This window comes from Equus asinus, chromosome 12, assembly GCF_041296235.1.
Source record: "Equus asinus isolate D_3611 breed Donkey chromosome 12, EquAss-T2T_v2, whole genome shotgun sequence".
Classification (NCBI taxonomy): Eukaryota; Metazoa; Chordata; class Mammalia; order Perissodactyla; family Equidae; genus Equus; species Equus asinus.
This window is the reverse complement of record NC_091801.1, coordinates 80,589,045-80,614,151: the sequence shown is the minus strand read 5'-3', so window position 1 is coordinate 80,614,151 and position 25,107 is coordinate 80,589,045. Positions and strand designations below refer to the sequence as shown.

General features: G+C 48.2%; 1 protein-coding gene across 3 annotated transcripts in view; it reads left to right on the top strand.

Annotated features, from left to right (window-relative positions):
* COL22A1 (collagen type XXII alpha 1 chain) overlaps positions 1 to 19,253 on the top strand; it is a 292,948-nt gene extending 273,695 nt beyond the window's left edge. For all 3 annotated transcript variants that reach the window (XM_070481652.1, XM_070481651.1, XM_070481653.1), the window contains 9 exons: positions 673 to 726; positions 2,236 to 2,307; positions 3,821 to 3,856; positions 6,957 to 7,001; positions 9,412 to 9,591; positions 11,275 to 11,341; positions 13,962 to 14,144; positions 16,006 to 16,083; positions 18,062 to 19,253. In XM_070481652.1, coding sequence (XP_070337753.1) covers positions 673 to 726; positions 2,236 to 2,307; positions 3,821 to 3,856; positions 6,957 to 7,001; positions 9,412 to 9,591; positions 11,275 to 11,341; positions 13,962 to 14,144; positions 16,006 to 16,083; positions 18,062 to 18,249 — 903 coding nt within the window. In that variant the 3' untranslated portion in view covers positions 18,250 to 19,253. The remainder of the gene's footprint in view (positions 1 to 672; positions 727 to 2,235; positions 2,308 to 3,820; positions 3,857 to 6,956; positions 7,002 to 9,411; positions 9,592 to 11,274; positions 11,342 to 13,961; positions 14,145 to 16,005; positions 16,084 to 18,061) is intronic.
* Positions 19,254 to 25,107: the final 5,854 nt, after the last annotated feature.

The window sequence follows — 25,107 nt, the reverse complement described above, 5'->3', positions numbered from 1 at the left end:
TTTCTGATTTTCTATGCCAGCAGGGATCTTATTGGTTAAATGTGTTTATCAAAATTACGAATGTGCACAAAATATTCATCAAGTTAGAGAGTGTTGGAATTGTGAGGGTCAGTCCTGGATCCTGGAGTGAATAAACCTTCCATTTAGTAGCCGCATGACTCCATGCAAGCTACTTTTCCTCCATCTCAGTATCCTCATCTATTCAATATAATGATGCCCCTAGTGGAGGAGTAACATGAGATCAGCACAAGGACACATTCTCGGCTGAGAACAGCGCTGCAGTGACGTGAGCACTTTTGTGTTGGATGGTTTGTTTGTTCTCTAAGATGGTGTCTGAGTGGAAGGATGAATGGATGAATGAATGAATGTGGTCTTGATTGTTTACTGTGCCTGTGCTGTGGGCAGCAATCACCTGGCTAGGCTTTTTCATAGACGTGGACTAATTTAATTTCACAACAGTATTATGAATTAAATATTATGAGCTTCTTTTTCAAGTTGCAAAACCTCTTTTGAGTAATGAAGTGGTTTACTGAGAGCCATACTGATCCAAGTAACAGTCCTAGATGTGAATCAGGTTCTCCACATCTGGCAATCTCTCTGTTCCACCATCCTGCTCTGTGACACTCTGGCAGAGAGTCCTGGCAGAATTGTTACTTGTGTTTCTTCCACCAGGGTAAGAATGGATCACCTGGATCTCCAGGGGACCCTGGAACCCCAGGAAGCCCAGTGAGTACTCTTCCACAGCTGCAGGGTGGAATCAGGCAAGATTTGAAAGGGGATTTGGCTCATATCACAAGTTGTCTGGTCTCCAGCCCTCAAGGCACTGGTGGGAAAATATGGGGTTTGAATGGCAGAAATTGCCTGGAGGCAAGAGGATCCAGGAAAGACTTTTCTTCCGGAGTTTGAAATACATATGATCATGTACTTGGCTCTCTTGTCCACAACGATAGGCACCCAAAGGGACAAAACTATTAAAGACCAAAAAATATATATAATAAGGTTGCATGGTAGTTGCTTGATATTTTTAGAGGGTGGAAGGACAGGGTCAGGCCCACCAACTTTTCCCATCTCAGATGATAGGGTAACTGTGCAACATGAGAAATGGGTGTAGTACAGATTTATCTGAGAGGGTCCTACTGCAGGTTGAGAGGTGGGGGATGGGGAGAGTGAGAAGGAAGAATGGATAGGTAGTAGAAAGAGGGAGCCATGAGTAGTCAGTAAAGTCATGGGCACTGGATAGAGGATTCAGGATTTGGGTTTCAGGTCTGCTAAATGGGGAGATGAGGTGGGGAAGATGGGTCTCTGATGGATTCTAGGGTTGGGTAGGTCAAAGCCTGTCCACTAGTCTCCTCCCGCCTGAGCCTTCCTGTATCTTTATTTGGTAAAGTTGGCAGCCCCATTGAGAAGACCACCCTCATGTGTGATAGTCAAGCAACAATTGCAGTAGGCAATGGCAGACTAGTCCGGCCAACTAACTGTTGTCACTGTGGAAGTTAGGGTGACTAGCCCATCCTGCCTTGCCAGGAATCTTCCTGGTTTCAGCACTGAAAATCCTAGATCCTGGGAAACCCATCATTCCCAGGCAAACTGAGCATTTGGTGATCCTAGTGGAGACCCATCTTCCTGTTGGGCCAGGGCCAGCTGTGCCAAAGGGGTCTAGCTCCTTAGCTAATGTAATGAGTTCCTTGGGAGCCATGGTATGAGGCTTGTCACTGCTGGGGAGACCGAGCAGATGGGATGGGATTGGGTCATGTGGCTGGATTCACTCCCCATGCAGAGCTGGTCCCAGAAGAGCTGAACCACATATGGTGGCATCCCAGAAAGGTTGGAGCTGAAAGATTCCCCAAGGCTTTTTTCAAAAAAGTGATCCTACCAAACTATGAGCCCCAGTGTCCTATTGGGAAGAAGTCTGCTGCTTTACTGGAGGGCTAATTGAGGGGCACACACACCGGGGTGTTTTTTATCTGTCCCATTTTGTTTCTGTTGCTTTGAATGGAAAGGCCATCAATGGTTTACAGGGAGATTCTCGTCTTGCTCTCCAACTCCATGACAACGCTATCAGGATTCAGAATACCCTGAGTCTCTCCCTATCCTCTTCCCCTCCATTACAGGAAAGAGGTATTCTATTTTGTTGATGTCTCAGGCCTTCAGAGTACAGAAGGGTTATGAGGTTTCTGAATCTTCTTGAGGTGGCACTTGACCTTGAAGAATTAATTCCTTGTTTTCTCTCTGCAGGGCCAGAAGGGAAACAAAGGAGAAAATGGCAGCCCAGGGCTCCCCGGCTTCCTGGGTCCCCGTGGTCCTTCGGTAAGCAGACGCTCTGATGGGGGCCAAGATGACTGACTCTAGATGTGAGGTTCCCATTCAGTACATTTCCTGCCGCCTCCTGTGTCCTCAGGTCCATCTGCTCAGATTACAGTGGGCTGGTGTGTGGTCAAAGTTGCATGATGGTTTGGGAGACAGTGGAGTGCACTGGCTACAATGTGAACCAGCTGTCACACCTGCGTGGGAGACTCAGCCCCACTGCTCTCTGATCCAGAGGTCTTGGGAAAGTCTTATAACCTCTGTGCCTTAGCTCCTTCATTATTCTAATGGGTATAAAGCAGCACTTTCCTCTGAGAACTAGGTGAGATGATTTATGTAAAGGGACTGGCAATGGTGCCCAGCCCATTGCAGGTGATCAAGAAATATAAAATAATTGAATGATGGCCGTGGTCGGGTAATGGTGGTGATAATGATCCTAAGAACTTCAGGGACCCTTCAAAATCATATTACAGATGAGCAAGTTTGGGTTGTAGGAGCAGAACACGTAGGTGGTTTATTCAAGGTTGCATGGTCAGTCTGTGCTCCAGCTGGCTCTGGAGTCTAGGTCTCCTCACTTGACAGCATGATGCAGAGAAGCTGTAGGGTGATCTTTGCCAGGTTTCTGGGCAGAGGAATGCTGCGGGATTCAGATATTTCCAACCAAGCCCCTTGGTGCATTCTGCATGCTACAGTCCACACCCTGGGCTGCTGACCATTGAATGAGGGTGGTATGTAACATGCGAGAGTAGAAACTTTCCCATGTTCCTGTCCATCCCCCTCCAGTTTAATTCTGACTCCGAGGGTGCCCCACTGCCAGCCCAGCCCAGCCACTCGACATGACCCCTTTCACCCTAACATGGCTCTGTCCACTGATCTTTACTTGATCTTGTTCATTCAGTTGCCCAACTGTTAAAGGCCCCCGCCGCTTCCTCCACCCCATTATTAATAACCTGGCTGCCATGGAGCTACCAGGTACCTACTCTTCTAGACTCATTGCAACAATTATTCCTTTACTCACAGTAATAGCAGATCATTTGTCGGCAAGGTACAGCTACCATTCCTATTTTACTGAGGAAGAAACTGAGGCACAGAGCCAGTAAGTGGAGAAGCCAAGATTTGAACCAGACAGGCTGACTCCAGAGCCCAGAGTTTTACTGGTGTGTTATATCACACACTGTGTGCATGCTTCTCAGAGAGGCCTTCCTACCACAATTAGATGATTTGTCAAAGTGATATCCCAGAGGCCCTCTTGGGGGAGTCACAGCCATCCCAGAAATGAGGAGCCCAGAACCCATGGCAACCCTTCCCATCCTGGGACTCTTTTTTTGCTTTCCTTTACACAGACTGACCAAGGACCAAAGAACCCTGTTTGGGATGGCGTTGGTTGGCCGAACCATTGATTGTTGTCTTTGCTGGAACATGACTTGAGTAAAAATATCTGCTTTGAAAACAGTCATGTTACTTGCAATATGCTGATGTTGCAGAGTCAACTGATATTTTGTTTGTTGTTTCCTAGGGAGAGCCAGGAGAGAAAGGAGTCCCAGGCAAGGAGGCAAGTATCACGCACTCTTCTCCCCTTGGTGACCCTTTCCTGTGGGAGGCACAGGGCCAGCTTCACGGGTGGGCAACATGTGCAATCTCATGGGGCTCTGCGCTTAGCAGGGCTCCCGCACTTGCTTCAGTGTTCTGCTGTCACTGCCTTAAAGGCCTTAATCTCTTCTGAACAAGGGTCCACATCTTAATTTTGCATGGGGCCCACAAATCATATAGCCAGTCCAGGGGTGCCATCTTGATATATCTTTTTCACTTACCTATCTCTCTGTATCCCGTTCATTGACAAAAGCTGACAATGCTGACTTCACAGTCCCTCCCAGCTCTGTCCAACTCTCCATCTCTACCACTAGGACCCTAATCTGGTCTGTCATCATCTTTCACCTAGATGATTGCAGTGACCTTGTAACCAGTTTCCTTGTGCCCAGCCTTGCCCCTCTATAGTCCTTCTCTGCCCAGCAGCCAGATGGGTTCTCATGTTCTGTTTGTAGAACACACGTGAGATCATGTCATTTCCAGTTCAGACTCCGGCTCTGTCCTCCCCTGGCACTCTCAGTGAAGTCCAGATGCTCCGACCCAGCTCACTACCTCTTCTTCTCTAAGCTCTGGTCCCTCTGGCCTATCAGTTCCTGAAATTTGCCAAGTTCTTTCCCACTGGCTCTCTTTTCACAAAGCCCATACCCTCATTCCCCACCCCTTCCCAAGCCCAGTCCTACTCATCCTGAGGTCTGTGCTGAAATGTTGCCTTTGTCTACTTTCCTTGACCACCCAAATCAAAGAAGATACCCCATTATCCTCTGTCTTATCACCCTGCTCTGTTCTGCCCAAGCCCAAGAGCCCAGCACAGAGTAGGTACCAAAAATATTTCATGAGAAATGAGTAAAAGAATGAATGAATGCCGAGAAAGGAATTCTATGGTAATCCGCTTATCCATTTCAAAGTCCACACACTCCCTCTTGAATGAGTAAGCACCATTTTCACTCTGTGACTTTGGGTTAATTTCTTAACCGGGGGAGGGTAGAGGCTGACTTCCGTGAAGCCAGATCAAATGTCTTCATATCTGGGAAGCATTGCCCTCTGCCCCAGCCATGTTTTCTACTCACGGGGCATATTGCTCACTCATTGATCAGTCACTGTTTCCTCCTGCTCACTGGGTTGAGTGGAGGGAAACACTACCAGCTTTCGCTTCTGAGGACTGCTGCCTACACTCTCTGGCTCCCAGTTTCCTATCAGCTAAAGTGCAGCCTCTGAGCAGGTACCGAGGTCTTCCCCAATCGGACCCCACTTTCTCTTTCTAAAGTGAGCTTCTGTGTCCTGCTGCCCTGTGCGCACCATGTCCCCGGTTCCCATCAACAAGGCTTGGTCCTCACTTTTCCATCCACCTGGTGGGTCTTTCCCTACTGCCTCTGCTCTGTTAAATCTTATCTGTCCCTCAAGGTTCTGTGCTTCCTAACACGGAGAATCATGCACTTTCTCCCAGGGCTCCCAAACCAACTTTCGGTACTTCTATTACAGAAATAGACCTGTCTGCCTTGTATAAGAATTTGTCATGCCCCCATCGGCCTCTTAGCCAGGCTGTGAGCCCATGAAAACAAGGGCCATGCCTCATGCCTCCCCTCTGCAGAGGTCACAGAGCCGAGTGTGGCCCCTGCATCAAGTGGATGCCCTGAGTGGAGCTGGGACTGAAATGACAGATTCAGCCCCAGCTCAGAAGGGTTGGAGAGGGTTTGCTCTCTTGACTTTCTCCTCTAGAGAATCCTTCTGTCAATGGAGCAGGAGGTGGGACATGAGCCCTCGGCTGATGGATCCCACATTCCAAGCCCTGCAGTTTGTATTTTCTGAACACCTGCTAAGCGCAGAGCAAGGCTGGGGATGAGAGCAGAGTGAGTTGGGAGGTGAATACGCACAGGCCCTGCTTTCCAAATGCTTGTGGTCTAAGAGGGAGGCAGACAAGAACCCACTGTCATCTCATCTGGAGAGAAAGGAAGTTGGGTGTCAGCCAGTGGCAAAGTAATACATGTGTGAGGAGGAACACTGGCCAGAGGGATTGGCCAAAATTTGCATGGGAGGTGGCAGAGCGGCCGGGGCAAAGAGGAGTAAAGAGACATTCCAGGTGGAGAGGATCCCAGAAGCAGGGATGTGTCCTAGCAGTGGGGACTGCAGGGCTGTGTCCCTGGCCCCAACGTGGCTGCCATCCAGGAGGGGCTGTGGGAACAGTAGAGGACCCCTACCTAAGTGTTGGGTGGTCTGGGAGGGCTTCCAGGAGGGGAGGCCTGAAGGCCAGGTGGGAGTTGGTGATCCAGACAGAAGGACAGTGTCTTAGTCAGCTCAGCTGCTATAAAATTACACAGACTGAGTAGCTGAGACAACAGACATGTATTTCTCACAGTTCTGGGGCCTGAGAAGTTCAAGATCAAGATGCCTGCAGATTCCCTTCTTTCTTTCTTTAGTTGCCCTAGTGGCAACCTTGTCTTCAGGCCCACCCTCCCTGATCCCATCATGAGGTGACACCCTTATGACCTTACCTAAACCTTATTACCTCCCAAAGACCCCACTTCCCAATACCATCACAATGGGGGCTACGGCTTCAACATATGAATTTCGGGGGGCCACAAACACGCAGTCCATAACCAATGGGGGGCCTGCTACAGGCAGAGGGAAGATGACCAGCAGAGACCATGGAACAGCAGAACCACATGCTCCCCGCATCAGCAAGTCATATAAGTCATTTGGTTTGGCGGGAGTAGAGCCAGCCAGAGCGGCAGGGACAATGAGAGCGTATGGAAGACCAATCTATGCAGGGTCTCCTGGTGTGTGAAGGGGAGTGGGATTTATTCTGAGAGTGGTGGAGGAGGAATCCTGGAGGGCCCACCCATGGGTTGGCATCCTTGGTCCAGGGTGGGCCTTGGAGGAGTGGAGAGAAGCAGACCAATGCCTGCAATGTCTGGACCAGCAGCGAGGAGCTCTTGGAGGACCTGATTTCTCAAGATCCCTTGTCCTCAGCACACAGGATCATGTGGAAGAACTGGGAAAGGCAAAGATGCCAGCACAGGTGGAGTGGCCGTGGTTCAATGACCATCCTCCCTTGGATCTCATTGCAGGGTGTTCCTGGGAGGCCCGGAGAAGCAGGACCCAAAGGAGAAAGGGTAAGTGAGGGAAGTGGTCACGGAATGTGACCTTCTCACGGTGGCCAGGGGACTTTGTCCAAAGTGGTCAGTGACCAGCGAGGCCTGGAGAGCTGGCTGGTGCGGTGGCTTCTGTGTTCATGAGCCCCACAAAGGGAGGCTCTTTTCCCTCCGATATTATCGTAGTCAATGTTGTTGTTTTTTTTTTTCCTTTTTTTTTTTCAGTTATTTTAAGGAGTAAAATCATTGCAATTACAAATTCAAAGGCAAATGTTCCGAGACTTTGACAGATTTCCCTCTCTCCATGGGCCAACGCCTGAGCAGGACGGGCTCAGCTCAGAGAGTGCCAATTTGCCGGGAGCCATATTTCTTGCTGGAGGTGACAAGGGAACAGATTTTCCCATAATGAATTGCCTTGGTGCCACACTCAGAAAGCCTTTCTTTACATTTCATTCCTCCAGAAAAACAACAAGGGAAAAATCATTATTTTTGGCAGAAACGCCAGTGGGGGGAGGGGAGCGTTCTCACTCTCGTGACGATGGGGCCGCTGTCTTTGGAGGAATGAAACGTCTCGTTTGCCCACAGTCCTCCATTTGGTCAACCATCACTCTGTCACACTGTTGCACAACATCGATGTCACCGCCACCCCACACCCCACCCCCGGCTTGTTTTCTGTGGTCCTGGAGAGAATTTATCTCGGCTTTCCTTGCAAGCTGGAGGGGTGTGGAGCCAGTTTCTCTCACAGGCCAGAGGAGACAGAAAAGTGGAAGCAGAGAGTGTCAGGGACTCTCAGCCCCTCTGCATCTCTCTCCCTGCTTCCTGCTGAGTGGCTTTGATTCCTCTGTCCTGTGGCTGTTGTTTCCTGAGGATGGAGCCAAGGAAGAAGGAATTGAGGTACCCCACGCTAGTGTCACACTCACACGAGTGCCCCCGGGAGCTATTGCTGTGGGGGTGTTTTGAATTTTGGTTGGGTGCCAGGGAATTAGAGCACAAATATGAATTTATCTCAGACCTCATCAATAAATGGAGAGCAGACTTCGCTGGTTAAGTGGTTTTGTGGAACACTGCCAGGGAGCGGTCAGGCTCCCCATTCCTTTGCACTCCTGGGAACATTTGAAATATGGCCGGGTCCTCTCACCGCAAAGGGATACTGGGATGTTTAATGAATAGGAAATGCTGGACCACAGATGTGATGGGGCTTCGCATGCAGGGGCTCGGACCACCAGGACCCTAACTGGCCCTGGAACCTAAGACCACGCATGGATGACCATGACCTCATGAAATGCGTCACACCTGAGAAATTGAAATGACCTCCTCTCAAATTTGGCTACATTCACTTTTTAAATAATTCACTGCTGGTTTTTGTTGTTGTTGTTGTTGTAAAAGCAAGACAGACACATAGTTAAACAATGCAAATTGCGAAAAACGTGAATGCAACAGTAAGGAGGCACCCTTCCACCGTGTCGTTTAGTCCTCATCCGCTTCCCAGGGCCCCTCACTGTGCATTTGCTTTTTATCTTTCCAGAGTTTGTGCATGCAGAACCGGGTGGGTGTGTGTGTGTTATCAATATGCACACACCTTTTATTGACCCCAGAATCTGTCAGATTTGATCCATTATTTGCTCCTTTTGTTTTTCCTCTAAGCACACATGTGGGAGATGTCTCGTAACCAGACAGTCTTCCTTTTCCGGGGCTGTGGGTCACGCCGTAGCGACGCCACCTTTCCAGTTACCGTCTGTTTCTCTTCTTTTTCTCCTTGTTCTCCCCTCTCTCTGCTACATGCCCTTGTTACACCCCGAGGCTGTTAATGTGGCCACCATATTTTGAGACTCACCGACAACTGCGTCAGACACACAGTAGCACATAGGGCAGAAGACTGGATGGTCCTGTGGTTGCCGTGGTTCCCAAAGCACTGATCCGGGACTTTAAACTTTGCATCAGTGATGGGGAGAAAAGGGTTCCAGGCAGTGTCATCCTCTATGGACCCGCTCAAGCTGAGAGAAGGGAGTGGGAGATTACCTGTGAGTGAGACGCTTCTGTCTAAAGAATGCCACTGTCCCTCCAGTTGACAGAGAGCACCCTGGGGTCGAAAGGGGCCAGCAGCTCCGGCAGGCAGTCTTGGTGGCTGGCCTTCTCTAGGTGGTGAATGGAGTCGTGCTACTAGGTGGAGCATGGGATAGGGATTTGGAAATGGAGTTCTTGTCCTCTGCAGACTGCCTGTGTGACCTTGGGCAGGTGGCTTTGTCTCTCTGGGTCCCATGTCCTCGTCTGACAACCAGCTCTGAGACACAGATCTGCCAGGACTGAGGTCTCCTCTCCAGGGCCCAGGAGGCAGGGAAGTGGGGGCCCGCTCCCGCGGCTGCGGCAGACCTGTCTACCCTGGTGCACCTTCCAGTCCTCTGCTTACTGACACGCCTCCTTCCTCTTCTAGGGAGATCCCGGAGTCAAAGGTGACAAGGGAGCTCCTGGTGGGAAGGGTCAGCCAGGGGACCCTGGGATTCCAGGCCACAAAGGCCACACAGGCCTGACGGGCCCCCAAGGACCACCTGGAGAGAACGGACCGGCTGGACCCCCGGGGCCTCCAGGCCAGCCAGGATTTCCAGGACTGAGGGTAAGGATGCTGGTGTTGCCTCAAACTTGGGGCTCCTCTGGGCCTAAGGGGACACGCTTGGCCTTCAGAGGGGCCAGATTATAGATCCCAGTAACCTGTGTGACCTGCAGCAGGTTACTTCCCCTCTCTGAGCCTGCCCTTCCATATCTGCCAAAAAATGTAAGGATATCTTCTCCTAACAGGTTTGTTTGATGATGAAGTGAAATAACACACATAACTTAAGAAGTGCTCAAGAGTAGATCCCTTTCCTGTTCCACCTCCTGTCCCAGTGTAAGGAATCCTCCTTCCTTAGACTGCAGAGCTCTTCCGCCCCAGAACCCTGTGCAAAGGGCACCTGAGAAGACGCAGCCAGCTCTGCAATCTCAGCTTCTCCTCGGGACATCTCGCCATCAGTTCGATGCCTGGCTTTGCTTCTCTTCTCTCTGCCCACCCAGGGTACTCGCTCTTCTCTCTGGGTCTGGTTTTTCCCAAATGAAAAGGAAAGGCTTGTTTAGACCAGGGTTATTTTTTCCTTTGACCAAATTTTATTCTAGTGGCAGAACTCTTATTTTACGCAAACTTGTAACATTGGCTATAGGAAGATAAAGATTGGTCCTGGTAGAAGTGTTGCTGAGGGCAGGTTGCCCAGTCCATGTGACCCTCCCTTTCCCCTCTCAGCAGGCCACATGTCCTCTGGGGACACTCACTGTCCTCATACCATGGGCTTAGGGGATCTCCAGGGTCCCTGCCAGCTTTGATGCTCTGCAGTCTGTCACTTCCTGGTGGCTTGAGTTTCAGCCATCCTGAGAGAGGCTGGGCAGCCAGAGCCTGTCTCTCTGCCAAGTTCAGGGAAGGGGGCTGGAGGACTTGGTGGGCTTCCAAAGGCCCCTTGGGTCCTTGCTAAGTCCTTCTAGTCCTGCTGCTGTGGGTAGCCATGGACATTCTGGGACTATCGTTAAAGATTACTGACTAGAAAAATAAAGAGAATAAGGGAATGGAATCCATCTCATGCTGGGCCACATGCCGGATGCTGGGGCTGCAGAGTTGAGCACAGAAAGACCCTCACTCTTGGGGACTGGACACTGCCCTGGAGGAGTCAGACAACAAGGGATGAGCCAATATGATGTGACAACCGCTTTCATAGATTCTTCTAAGAGTCATATGTCACTGTGTGAGCCTGGAGGCAGCGCTCTGCTTCTCTGCCCCTCAGATCCATCAGCTTCTCCAAACCAAGCTCCAGGACTGTATCAGACACCTGTGTAGGGCCAAGGAGACCAGAGCAGGGAAAACCAGACCCTGGGAACCAGAACAGCCAAATGAAACCTGATCCTGTGAGCTGAGCCCTGAAGGTTGACAGGACTTTGGCAGGGGGAGATTCGGGGCCAGACGGCCCAGGTCCAGTGCTTGGAAAGTGGTTTGTGCAGGAGGAGTAACAGCTAAGGAGTGGAAAGGGTGTGGAGGGAGGGGCAGGAGGGGCCTCAGAGAGCCCAAAGTCTAGGTCACTACATAAAATGGGACGATGCTGCCTGGGTGACAGAGTAAGGGGAAAGTGAGTCCAGATGTGTAATGGACTGGACTAGGAAAATGGGGTACGAACATATGGTTGGTATTGCCGGTGAGCCTCTTGGCTTCCTGAGCCATCAGGGATCTTGGGCGGCAAGAGTTACTGGGGAGATAAATAACTCCACCTTCCCTCCCTCCTAGGGGGAATCTCCATCGCTGGACACACTCCGGCGGCTCATCCAAGAAGAACTCAGCAAACAGCTGGAAAGTGAGTAGCTGGACTTTATCATAGCCAGTCATATGTGGGCCTGGGTGCTTTTAAGAGCCTGGGAAGCAGTCCTTTTATTCATCCATTGGTACTTCTGCAACTTGGTTTAGGAAAGGCGCCCGAAGAGCAGCTCAGGTATAGAAATCAGGATTAAGGAGCACCGTGCAGGCTCCAGCCAGCCTTCCTGACAACAGACCCCTCTCCAAACTTCTTTGTGGTGAAGCTTGAATTACTCCTATTTGATTACTTCTAGTAGGGGCAGCTCACCATCAACAGAACCAGGTCTCCCATGATCAGTCATTTATTCTGTGCGTTCAATCACTTATCTAACCAACAAGCAATTTTGGTAGGCCTGCGGTGGGCCTCAGAGAACTCACAGTCCAGGGGAAGAGGTGGATAAGGAAACAGATAAGGTGGCTTCAGTACAATAAGAAAAGGTCTGTGATTTAATTTGGCACAGAGGGCATCGAAAGAGGACAGATGACAGTTCCTAAGGTAGCTCAGAGGGCAGGGAACAGATGAGGGAAGGCTTCTTGGAGGAGGGGCCATGAAAGCTGAAAGAAGGCAGGAGACCTCAGTCCTTTGGGACAGCATGTGCGAAGACCTTATGGGGAGCAGGCACACACAGTGCTTTCAAGGAACTAGAACCCTCTTTAATCCTAGTGCACTGGAGTTATTGTCAAATCCCACAGTCTTGCATGAGCCTGGTACATAGCAGATGCTCAGGGAGGGAGAAGGGCAGGAAGGTAATAGTAATAATGACAGCTTGTAGGGCTTGCCATATGTCAGGTGGAGTTCTGAGTACTTGCACATGTTAACTCGTGAAAGCATCCCACCCATCTCATGGGGCACCTACAGTTGTTAAGAGGAGAGATGCTAAGTAACTCACTGGAGGCTGAAGAGGTGGTAAGTATCTGACCAGGGTTACAAGCAGGCAGCCTTGCTGCAGAATCCTTGCTCTTAACCACCATGTTCCCACTTCCCTCGGTGATGGAAACTGTTAGGAGAAGAAAGGCACAGATAACCCCGTGGCAAGGAAGATGAGAAATCTATGACTGTTCCTAGGCACAGATGGACCAAAGGGGAGGGCACAGTTGTTTATGTGGTCGTGTCTCAGACAGTTATCTTGCACCTACCATGTGTCAGACTCTGAGTTGGGTATGGGAATGCAGCATTGAACAAGGTGACCCTCATCCCAGCCTTCTTGGAGTGTCCAGGAGAGCATGCTCCATCTCCTTTCACAGGAGAACCAAAGAGAATTACCTGGAGCAGATGGCAAGGAGTTGGGTTTTGGGTGAGAAAGGGAGGGAGGTGATGAAAAGAAGAAAACCAAAGGCTAAAATGGTGGATGCCGTTGGGTGGGTCTGTCCTGAAGTCTCCTGTCTGGGGATCTCCACATTCTGCCTTCTGGGTGTTAGATTTATCAGTGACAGAAATGGCCTCTGCCCTGGGGAAGTTTCCAGCCCAAGAGCAGGGACAAGACCTCTCTTGAACACGTTCAGATGGAGCATCTGTTGGGCTGAGTCCTTTCTTCCAAACAACCTTTGGAGGAGGAAGCATCAAGTCCGCTTTAAAGATGAGAAAACCAAGACTCAGAGAAGTTAAGCGGGTTTCCACAGGTCTCAGAGCTACACCACATCCTCCTGCCACCTTGTGTGAGAAGAAGGGGAGCAAATCACTGGGGCACTCAGAAGACCCTGACTCTGCCTTGGTCTTACCACCGAAACCCAGGGGACTTGGGTAGCACCCCAGTCTCTCTGGGCTCAGTCACATCATTTATGAGATGAGGGGCTTAGCCCGATTATCTGTGACTGTATATCAAACAAAGACAGCTCTTGTGGGCCATTGGATGGACACTGCATCCCCAGTGCAATAGAAAGATGTGGCAGCCAGCAACTGGACCTCTGGGTTTTTTAACCAATTCTGTAATCTTAATACTTTAGACATATAAGGGTCATTAATGACATCATATCTACCCCTTTGGTTTAAAGATGAGGAATTTGACTTTCAGATAAGTCATTAAATAGCTTTGTGTAAGCCACTTAAATCCAACCCCCCCAGCCTCAGTTTCCCCAACTCAATTACTACAACAACAAGTCCGTCTACTGCTGCTGATGCTGATGCTGCTATTACTGCTGTCAGTCCTGCTGTGATTGGAGCAGCCAGCATCCACGGAGCACTTACCATGTGCCAGGCACTTTTTTGCATGCTTTATCTCATTATCTCATTACTCCATTGTCACAACAACCCAATGGGGTAGCTGTTATTTCATTGCCTCCCTTTTATAGAAAATGGAATGAAGGCTAAGAGAGGTCAAGTGGCCTGCCTAAGGCTGCACAGCTGGCAGTGGCTGCACTGGGATCCCAGCCCAACAGCCTGGCTCCAGAGGCAGTGATAGTTACCATCAACTGAGTCAGCCCCTGTGGCCGACCCCAGGCAGAAGGGTCACGTACAAGTCTGCACACGTGCTAAGTGGTGTGCTGCTGGTGTAGTTTATATTGGTGTTGTTCTGTGGTTGTTAATGTCTTTCCATTTCTGAGCTTTGCCGTGAGTTGCCATCCTGTCCTTTGTCCTTTATCTCTCTTTCATGGAATGCCTCTCTATTTTTCCTGCTCCATAGCCAAACTCGCCTACCTCCTGGCCCAGATGCCCCCAGCGCATGTGAAGGCATCTCAAGGCAGACCTGGGCCCCCAGGACCCCCTGGAAAAGATGGGCTTCCGGGCCGGGCGGGCCTGATGGGGGAGCCAGGACGGCCCGGGCAGGTGGGTCTGGAAGGACCCTCTGGACCAATAGGTCCGAAAGGTGAGTGAGGACCTGGACGAGATGTGCTTCGTAGACTGCGGGTGGGCTGAGGAGCTGGGGTGTGAGGCGCACACTCCAGCTGCATGTGCATAATTTATTCCATTCTCATCCCTGTAGCTTGGTAACATCCTGAATTTTGGCATCATATAATTTTTTCATATGTATAAGGGGTTTTCATACTTGACATTTTTGCAAAATTATGCTTCTGCCAGGAAGATTGGATCAGTTCCCTCCTGCTCTCTTGTTCTCTCTCCATCTCCACTGTTCAAGTTCAAGGGAGTGATACAAAAAGTCCCTTTCCCCTTCTGACCTTAGAACTAACCGAGGAGGGAGACAGTTAATCTCCAGGTAAATGGGCATTAAACACCAGCTGTTTTGAAAAAGTGGCTTGGAGCTGCAGCTAAAAATGGCTGCTACATCTCCAGCTCTCAGGGAGAGTGCCTTACCTGGACATAGTGGTCTGGACAGGTGAGTCTCTCCTCCTGGGCAGCGCTGGTCCCACTTCACCTAATGCACGGTCGCAGCAGGTCAGATCGCACTCTCTCTGCTGGCAGACAGATGTGACAGCGAGGAAGGGTCTGAAGCCATACTCACCAAGCTGGTCATTCACTCCTCTCTCTGGTGAGAAATAAACATGGGCTGGGCAAAGAAGCACGGGGTGTGGCTTCATCTCCACTTAGAGCCTTGGGGTTAGGGAAATTGCAGCCCCTAACATCTTCTTTCAGTCTTCTCTTCCTGAATTCTTTATTCATTCATTTATTCCCTGCAATGTTTGTCCTTACTGAACTTTTTATTAAATTTCTATGTAAGTCCTGCCTATATTGCTTCATAAAACAAAATTCATGAAATAAATGGCCATAAGAAAGCATAAAGTATGGAAAACATCAGACTGTGACAGAATAGTGACCAAATGTAATAATTATAAAAATAAATAAGAATGGTCTACAGTCTCTATGAACTTGCAAAATTTCAACTTGGATTACAAAAGAAAATATAACATTGCATATCGGAGATATTCTGGAAATAATGTGGCCCCAAAAAAAAGTGAATGATGAAAAAAAGAAGTTGAGAGAGATAGTTTACTCAAATCTGTACAGTATTAGCTCAAATATAATCTTAACTATCCTCCCAGAGGCAATGGACCCTCTCTCCTCTGAACATCCGTTGTGGTGTGAAATTCCTATCATGGTACTTATCACATTCTGCTTCATATTCGAATGCTGTCTGTGCCCTCCTGTTCCATCAATCTTACTAGATTTCGGGCTTCCTGAGAGTAGAGCCGTGTCTTAGGTATACGCCCGTATGACCTGGGGTGCTAAATTTGCTCATCACCCAGTTCCTTCTTGAAAAAGGGTCTGGTAAAATCCTTTGAGAAACTGGGGAAGTGTAGACATGTGTGAGTGGATGTCTGTGAACATGTGTGTACGTATGGAGAGAGTGTGTGGGTGTGTGCACTTGGGCCCTGTGTCTGAGTGTGTCTGTGTGTGTATAAGGGTGTATGCATACATTTGCTAATATGTGTGTGAGTGTGCATATGTGTGTATGTAATTGAGAAGTTATGCACTGGAGTGAATATTTACAAGTAAATCTGTGTATTTGAACATGAGTTTAGGAGGGAACGTCCATTTATTTTTATGTTCACGTGTATTTCTACGTGGGAGTGTTTGTGTGTGTCAGTGTATGTGAGTGAGTGTGTGAACAGGAATTAGGGGTCCACTTGTGGCGTGTGTGTGAGTAAGGGTGGCTCTGAGGGAAAGGCTGCAGCAGCACGGTGCTGGCCTTGCCCCTCCTGCAGGGTGGGACCCCTGTCTCTGCGCTCATCGTGGGTCTCCACCACCAAAGGGCATGTTTTTCTCCCCAGGGGAGCGAGGAGCCAAAGGTGACCCGGGTGCACCTGGAGTTGGCCTCCGAGGCGAGATGGGGCCTCCTGGGATCCCAGGTAGGCATGGTGTGGGAGCCTCAGGGTGAGGGTGGCCCTGCACCATGGGTGAGAAACACACAGGGGCTCTCCTCCCGCACCGCCACAGGCTCAGGAACAGCCGGGAGAAAGGATTAGGTTTAACTGACGAGGAGACAAGAACACTGACTTGTTTTCGTTAAATCTTTCTAAAGTGCCAGCTTCTTGACGTGCTAAGAAAACTGCAGTATATCCCATGAGTTCTCGAAGAGTATCCCGGGAATTAAAAATCCTATGACATGGTCCTGACCAAAGCTAATTTGGGGTAAATAAGTCTGGACAGTCCTGGGAACCGGTCTCCATTTTAGTCATTCCTAGTGCATGTTAACTTCTTACATGTGCTGAGGCACCTTGGGTAAAAAAATAATGTTTATTTTGTTTAAGCCAGCATTTCCCAAACTCACTTGATGGTGGAACCCTTTTTCTTTCACGATGTGCTTGTTCATACCCCATTCCTGTTTCTTAGCACGCATTTTGGGGAATGCTGGCCGAGAGGCAGAGTGGCCAGCACTCCTGGCTTGTCTGGGGCTGAGGGGGCTCCAGTTTAAAAACCTGGACAAGCTGGTTATCCTACCTAGTGGCTGCATGGGAAGATCCCTAGATTGGAGCAGTATGACGTCCCAAGATGAGGTGTAGAAGTAGAGGGTGGAAGAAACTAGACTAATTGTTAGCAAACTCCACCTCACTGAGGCTTCCATTTTTATTTAATTCTAGTTGATATGGTTACCTGAGATCATTTCTTAATATTAGGCCTGTAGATAATTTCAATTTTAGTATTTGTATCCTCTTGATTTTTTAAATTTCCTGCTTTGGACATGTATTGTTATCCTCATGAGAAGATAACTAGAAATACATTATAAATATTTATTTTTGACAGTTTACTTACTTTCCAATAACTTATTAAGAATATTTTTAAAGTAAGGCAATTTCAAATAAAGATTAAAAGGCAGAACAGAAACCATTTAGAAGGGGCAAACTACTGCACCAGTATGAGGCTGAGATAGTGACCCTACTCCAGTGGTTCCTAGATGAAGGAAGGAATAACACTGCTGGTCTCAAAACTCGGTCTATGCAGGACTATAGATAAAATAACTACTACCACAGCATTCATGAATCTTAGACTTCATGAAACGTCTAAAGATCTTTTAAAGGGAAAAGTCTACATTTGTTTATTTTATAAGGGGACTCAGATTTTCTAACATGGTGATTGCCAAGACTTAAGAAGCATTATCGTTGGTAGGATTAACTCCAGCACTTAGCCCTGAGCTTCTCAGTTGCCAAGACAGAAAGAGAGATTGGCTGATTATGCATGATATGTGATGCTTAATAGGTGGAGGCATAGAAGTTTGTCTATAGGTAATATTGCTGGGTCTAAATTTGGGGCTATCTAAGTGTCAGTCACATCCTACTTACAAAGTCTTCGACTACGATTGCAGAATAGATTAATGTAGTCCAAGTATATGGTTCAAACTTAACATGTAGATAAAGCTTAGAAACTATAGAATATTTGGGACAATAATGGAATGTCACTAGCTGCCTCTAAAGACAGTTGAATTGAGGCTCGTGGTTAACAATGAGGACTTGGCCTCCCACTTCCAATTCAGACGCATCTCCTAGAACCTATAAGAACATAGATGGCCTGGTTTCTCATTCGCCTCATTATGGAGAACGTGTTCCCTACCTGGCCTACCCTTGTTTACTTCCCTCCAATGGCACTCTGATTACTGTATATGTCCAAACAGTTAGGACAACCCCTTCTCCTGTAGATTAAGGTGCTCCTGCTACCCAGTGTCCAAGTGGACCATTCTAATCACTCAGGGCAGAGCCCCCAGACCATGGGATAGTCTCTCTGAGGATGTTTCAAGTCCTCTGTTCACACTGAAGGAAGCAGTGAAAGCAGGGTTCATTTTCTCCAGAAGGACCTTCAACCAACTACTGTTTCTTTTTCTCCTTGGGCCAGGTCAACCCGGGGAACCTGGCTATGCTAAAGATGGGCTTCCTGGGCATCCCGGCCCTCAAGGGGAGACAGGACCAGCTGGACATCCTGGGCCCCCTGGCCCACCTGGACCCCCTGGCCAGTGTGACCCCTCTCAGTGTGCCTACTTTGCCAACCTCGCTGCCCGACCTGGTAATGTGAAGGGCCCCTAGAAGATTCTGGAACACCAGGAGATGGCGGTGGATTTCTGAAACTTGAACTCAGAGCCTGATGGGAAGCCAGAGGTCTTGAAACACTTCAGCCATGTGTTTTTTCTTTCTTTTATCATTTGCTTTTGTTTATTTTCTTGAGAGACCTCAAAATTATTAAAACCAACAGATGCTGCCGGTCGGTCAGATTATTATTAATATTATTATTATTGTTAATTATTATTATTATTATTTCCTATGATAATGCTTTGTGAGATTTTTCCCCTCTCCTCTCAAGTTGGGAAAACTTGATTTGTGGGACAGTGCATTGTTTTTCTCAGTTCTTCTGACAGCCCCCGATCTGAAGTGTAGCTGCCCACTTTAAGAAAACTCTTGGTGCTATGAAACACTGACCAGACACTTGCCAACTTGACCTCTTTCCTCAAAAGGAAACTTTAAGAAAATGCAAAGAGTTACTATTATTGGTCGTGCCCAGAAGTCACCCAGGGTGAAACTATCCAGAAGTCACCACTTCCCAGGAGAGACAAGTGAAGCAGGAAGAGAAAGAATTTGCAGACATGAAGAATATTTGTGCCTCCTGATGGAAAGTGCACACAAAGAGGACACAGTTGGTCCTTTGGGAGCAAATGTGGCCACCTTGGTGTTTCAAGCTTACAGAAGTGAAATAATAGCACTTGGGTTGGCAAAGCTTCATGGAATCCTGTGTCTAGGCCAAAGATGGGGAAGCTGGTATGGAGAAAGCACCCCTGAGAGTTAATTTGGCTTCTAAGCTTTGGATAGGACTCCTTAAAGCTCCTCACTGTGGTTTCACTCACTTTAATTGTAAAATAAGGGGTCTGGTGACCACTCCCATGTTTTCCTGATGGTGGGCAATCGGCTAGGGCACTGGCCAGAATTGGCAAATCTGTGCCTCCAGGATTCTGCCTCTGAAATAAATTGCATTGAGCGTATGTGTGCATGTGACATGCCTGGCATGAAAAGGTGCTCAATAAATCCTAGTTTTCTTCTCCTCAGTTCCACGTGATGACTCCTTTCTTATCTCCTTCATCCATCTGCATGTGACCCCTCAAGGACTGGGATGAATCATTTTCCTCTGGGAGGCCTAGCACAGAGCCACATGTCCAGTCCGTGTGCTGAATGCACAGGTGGGTGGGTGAGCATGCGTGGCTACGCTAGTTCCAGGCAATTCATTATCATACCCATCGTTGGGACCACTCTACATTTTACATTACGGATGAAGTCATTTGGATGTGCATGTTTATGCAGGATCAAAGCGGGGAAAGAGTGAGGCAGGGTGGCAAGTTGGTTTCAGCAAGACTCAGGGCCTCATCCTGCCAAGGTGCATCCAGAGGCCGGGTAATTTAACAGTGGTCTAAAAGAATACTCTTTCAGCACTCGTTCATGTCTTGACTGATTAGTTGATTGACTTATCCTTTCATTTGTTCATCACCCAAGCAGTCCCCACTCACAGACTAAGGTAGCATATGCTTATCAAGCCCCTTCTTTTTATCACCTCCATACTAGATACTTCTAATTGATTTGGGAACCAGGAGTACAAACATCCAAAGATGTTGGAAGTTTCCATGTGTAGAAAATTATTATTGCAATGATTTTAAAATAGGATCTAAGACCTACTCCTCTTGCTCAGTCAGTTGGTGCTGGTTCTGGTGTTTGATGGGTGTCAGGTTCCAAAGGAAGCAGTGCCTGTCGGTGCAGAAGGAGACGACCTCCTTCCTGAGCCTTCTCATATTTACCATCTCAGTGTATTCTCACAAGTGTATAAGACACATGGATGTTATCGGAATATCCTTTTCCATTTGAAGAAACAATCACAGGCACCTTAGAAATCCTCCAGTCCAGGGACTTAGAAAGTTTTGACCATGATCCACGGCAAGAATTACAATTTCTTTGTGACTCAGTAAATGCATACGTAAATATAAAACAAGAAGAGTTTGACGATATGATATTTATCCTGACCACACACAATGCCCTTTAACATTACTATTCTATTTCATTGAAAAAAATGCTTCATAGCCCACTAAATAGATGTCATGACCCCCTAATGGGTTGCAACCTACAGTTTGAAAAATAGTGCTCTATCTAAAAGGAAACTGAGGCACAAAGAAAGCCCATCTCAGACCACAGAGCCCTGGGGAGAATCCATTTCTCTGATGCCCTGAAAGTTTTTTTCTCTTCACATTTCATCTTGCTCTTGTATTTTAAGCTGTTTATCGTATGCACTAAGAATGGAGTTGGAAGAAGGGTTTTAGCCAACAGAAAGAAGGATTTGGGTAAGACCGAAGTCTGTTTTGATTATTGGGGTTCTCAGACACTTGAGTGGGAGCCAGAAGGGCCATGGGCATTCCTCTTCTGGGATCTTGGACACCTTCTCTTCCCGGTATGGCTGGGAGTGGCTGTGTCTGTGAACAGCAGGATGGATGCATCAACTGTACTCATTCCCAGCACAGGGCTTGATGGGTTCCTGAAAACAGAGATAAAAGAATCAGCAGCATTGAGTATTTTGATAGTTTCCAATTAAATTATATTAAAATGGTAGACAATGGAAGTATGTGGGGGGAGGAGATTGGGGAGTGGACTCAGAAGACAGGACATTTTCCTTTCCCTAGAAAACATCCATCAGCCTTGACAGGACAAGTCCTCCAGAGAGGAACATCCGAGCACTCCACCCATTCTGATGGGCTCTTTGGGTCATGTTGATCGATGTGCTGCTCATACTGATGATGCTCATGGTCTCAGGACTGAGGACCATAGAAAGTCAGAGATATGGGTTAAGAGAAATATCACAATAGTGTTTTTAAACTTCTTCTCTGAGAGCCCTGGGCATTCTGGAGGGGCCTTGCCAGTTACCAGGAGGAGAGAGGGATCAAACAGGGGGGCTTCAGTGCCCCCCAACCAGGAAAGTTCAGATTGCTTCTCTTTGTGCTTTGGAAAGCAGATGTTTTTCATGTCCACATTGCATTTCTTTGGTACTACCCTGATTCCAGCGTCCCTAAAGTGTACAGTCCTGTGCATGGGGCCAGAGTCCCACCTCAAGTGTCCATCACAGTGTTTCTCCACTCTTTGGCCTCACGGTTCTCTCCACTGCTCTGGAAGGCTTTTCTGCCCAGAAGTGTAGGAAACTTAACTACCCTCGCGGTGACCCTCAGTCAGTGGGGGATGGAGGCCACAGGTGAAAGGCCTACAGCCTCCCTCACTCTGGAAAGGTCATTCTGAGGTGCAATTCATGTGGTTTCTTGGACTGTCCCCGGGGCAATGGGGCCCTAACAGCCCACAACAATGACCGGCTTGATAATGCATTCTTATGGCTGTCCCTGCTTCCCTGCCTCAGTCTCCCAGATAAACTACGTGCTCCCGTGTCCTTGGATCAGCCTCTGCTTTCAGGGAAATCACATTGTGGTAGATCTCCACAGACAGTCCCTTGTGAATACAGGATTCCTGAGCCAATGCAACTCTTCTATAGACCAGGACATTGGAGCATCCAAGGGGCATGGGCCTGGCCCACGTTCTCACAGCAAATGTGGAGCAGGCATGCACAGGAACTCTGTGCTGGGGCACGTCAGTTGGCCATTTCCAGTCACCTGGGACAGTCCCCAGGACCACCAGGGTGGAGGCACCCTCACTTGCCATCAGCTGTTATTGTGTTATGTCTAGTTTACATGACAGCTGCTTGCCCAGCATGCAGGGTAAGGCGCAGTCTCCAGGAGGCCTGTCCTAACCTCACACTTGCGTTTACCTGCCTGGGCCCCTGCTTACCTTGCAGAGCCTTTTGACATGAGTGCTGGTAATGTCATCAGTGCTGAGATCTGGGGGTCCCACCCAGTCAGTCATCATCCTGGGCAACTCAGATGAGAAACTCGGTTCTTCGTCAGCATAGAAAAGCATCCCCACCCCAGGCCACTCTTTATTTTCTTTGCTTCTGAGATCAGAGCTCACTTTCAGTTCAAGGATGTTTGTTTTTCTTCTCTTTCTCATGGCTTACTGGGATCTTTCAGCACATAGTAGCAAGCACATCTCTCCACTCCTTCCCCACCTCTTCAGGACTGGTTATTCTGCATTTTGGTTATAATGGTTCCCAAAATACAAAATCCAGAAGCCATTTATGGAAGGAGCACCCATTCATAGGTGACTCTTCAGGGCTCAGATGTCCCCTGCCTCCCATAGGAGGGGCAAAGTTCAGGTTCAGGATGTCTAAGTTAGCCGTGCATCCTCAATTCACTGCCATGATCTTCGAATGCTAAAGGCCTCCTCTGAGCCCAGGAAGAGTATGATGTATTCAGAGAGGTGGGACAGGATGCTGTCAAGGGCCATATGACAGGACTGGAGCTTTTCTCCCTTTAGTGTGGCCGTGAGAGGCTGTTAGCTTCGGTGTCACCCAATGTGTGAATGAAGTCCCAGCAAATGAGTGAAGGACAGGGCCAGAGCCACTTCAGTGAGAGCCCTAAACTAAGTGTCAAATAGAAATCCCAGGGTATTGAGAGAGTGGAGTCGGAAAGTTCTAGATCGTACAAGCACCATCAGATGCAGTGGGACTTCCCACAGACCTTTGTCCTAACATCTGCTATGCACAGCACTAGGGCACAAATGTGTCAGGGGGTAGCTCCTGCCCCCAAGGAGTAGTCATCTGGTGACAGGGGTGGATAGCACAGCACAAGGGCCTCAGGCCAAGCTCTACAATAGGCTACCAGGTGGTAGATCTGGTGTCCAAGATGGGGCCTGCCTAGGGTGGGCAGGGTGCGTGGAGGGTACTGTTCACCAAGAAGATGGAATTTAAGCTTGTCCAGGGCATTGTGAAATGCAGAGTGGAGGATGTCCCGGCATGAAAGAACATTGCAAACAAGGACCAGGAATGTCTAGAAAATCACTGCTAATCAGAGTCAGAAGCCATCCTGGCAGTCACGGGCCGGGGTTTCCCTGCCGCTAGACCAGGGTGCGGTGGTCACTGGTCCAAGCCCGATGGGGCCAGGATCCAGTGGGGTGAGCTGCGCAGAAGGCCACAACCAGTATGTCCCATTTAAAGGATGGTCTTTCATTCTGAGACTGGGATCTGGCTAATTTCTAGCATTTAACTTTTAGGGTTTTTTTAAGGTCTTATACTATGAGAGAAAGAATATGTGTGAGGGGAAGGAGAGAGTAATAGTTATTTGTGTATTTGTGTTTTATATCCTTACCTGCCAAAATAAAGACTGGGCTCTAGTATCTTCATATCAGTTGCCAAGATTTTAAAAAAACGCAAAACTCCCAGTTCATAATTCCCACATCTGGGAACCCCTGGTGTAGTTCAAATCCTGATTTTTTTTAACAAATGGGAAAAATGAGGCTCAGAAAGAAAGAGTGATTTCCCTCAAGATTATAACCATGGGGTACAAAGTATTTGGGTACAAACTTCATCCCATATGTTCAGTGAGCCCCCAATATGCCAGATGATCAAATTTTACAGAGAAACTTTGCTTTTAACACTATAAATTCTAGGACCTGCTCCAGAATCACTGAATCACAATCTCTGGGGGATGATATTAGTAATTTGTTTTGAAAAGTCTCCGCAAGAGATTCTCAGCCCTGTGGGGTCTGAAAACCTCCACCCTACCCCTCTCAGCCTGAGCAGCCTGGTTGCCTCATGCCAGACCAGTTTCCAGAGTAACAGTTACTTCAACCCAAGCCCAGAGGCTCAGGGTGTAGGCAAACCCAGAACTTGGCCAGACTCCGACACTCCTGAAGATTTTAAGACCTGCAAAGATGAGATCCTTCATCTTTATCATCTGACAATGCAGCTGTGTGTTTGGAATGAACAGATAACCCATATAAGTGTCCCAGAGTTGGGCTCAAAGCTGCTGTCTCCAGCATTTTCCAGCCAACATTTACTTTCCACCTGCCAGCTGTTGCAGCCAGAGGACCCATCTCTGCAACCTTCACTTCTTTTCTTGGAATGCCCCAAGGAAGGTGCAGAGAGTGTTGATTCTGTGCCCCAGAAGGAGAAGTCTTGGTGCCTGGCACAGATGCTCAATACACACACAGTAGGTGTTCAATAAAGGATGACTGAGACCAGGGGCTTCCTGAAGACTTCTGGGTGTGTTTGGGATACAGAGCTTCTCCTATGTGGGGCTGATAAAAACTCACTCTCTTCCAGATGGAGGAAAGGGAAGAGTGGAAGCCCGCCATATTGGTCTTGGCTCAGGAATCGCTTTGCCCTCCACTCAGGGCATGACTCTGGTTTCTTGTTGAGGGCAGGTTGGAGGATCCTTGATCAGAAGCCCTCAACCCCTGGCTTCTGTGAGCCAGGATTTGCAAGAACTCCCCCTGATTGAGTTCAGACAGGCTGCAGGGCTGAGCTGCCCCTATTCAGTTGTTAATTTGCCTCACTCAGGTCCTTATGGAGCTGTGCTGGTGAGCAGGCCCCCCTGCTGCCTTACACACTCTACAGTACAAACCTGGGGATCTCAGCTGAAGAACTGAATACGCTTAGTGTCAGTTTCCTCCTCTGTTAAATGGAATTAACAGGTACTTCACAGGATTTGTGTGAGGCTCAATTGTTTTTTCTTCCAGCTTTATTGAGATATAATTGACACATAACCTTGTGTAAGTTTGAGATGTACAGTGTAACAGTTTGATATAAGTATATATTGTGCAATGATTACCATGGTAATGTTAGTTGACACATAAAAGCAGGGTAAACTGGTCCATCCTTTACAATCTTCCCGTTTGTCATCCTTTAAGAGCAATTGAGTCAACCTTGCTCATTTGTTTACTTAAATCCTAGTACAGAAATCCTTTCTTTCAGACCAAATAGTGACTTTACATGTTGTTCAAAGGATGTTCCTTTAGGTTTTATCATATATTCCTTGC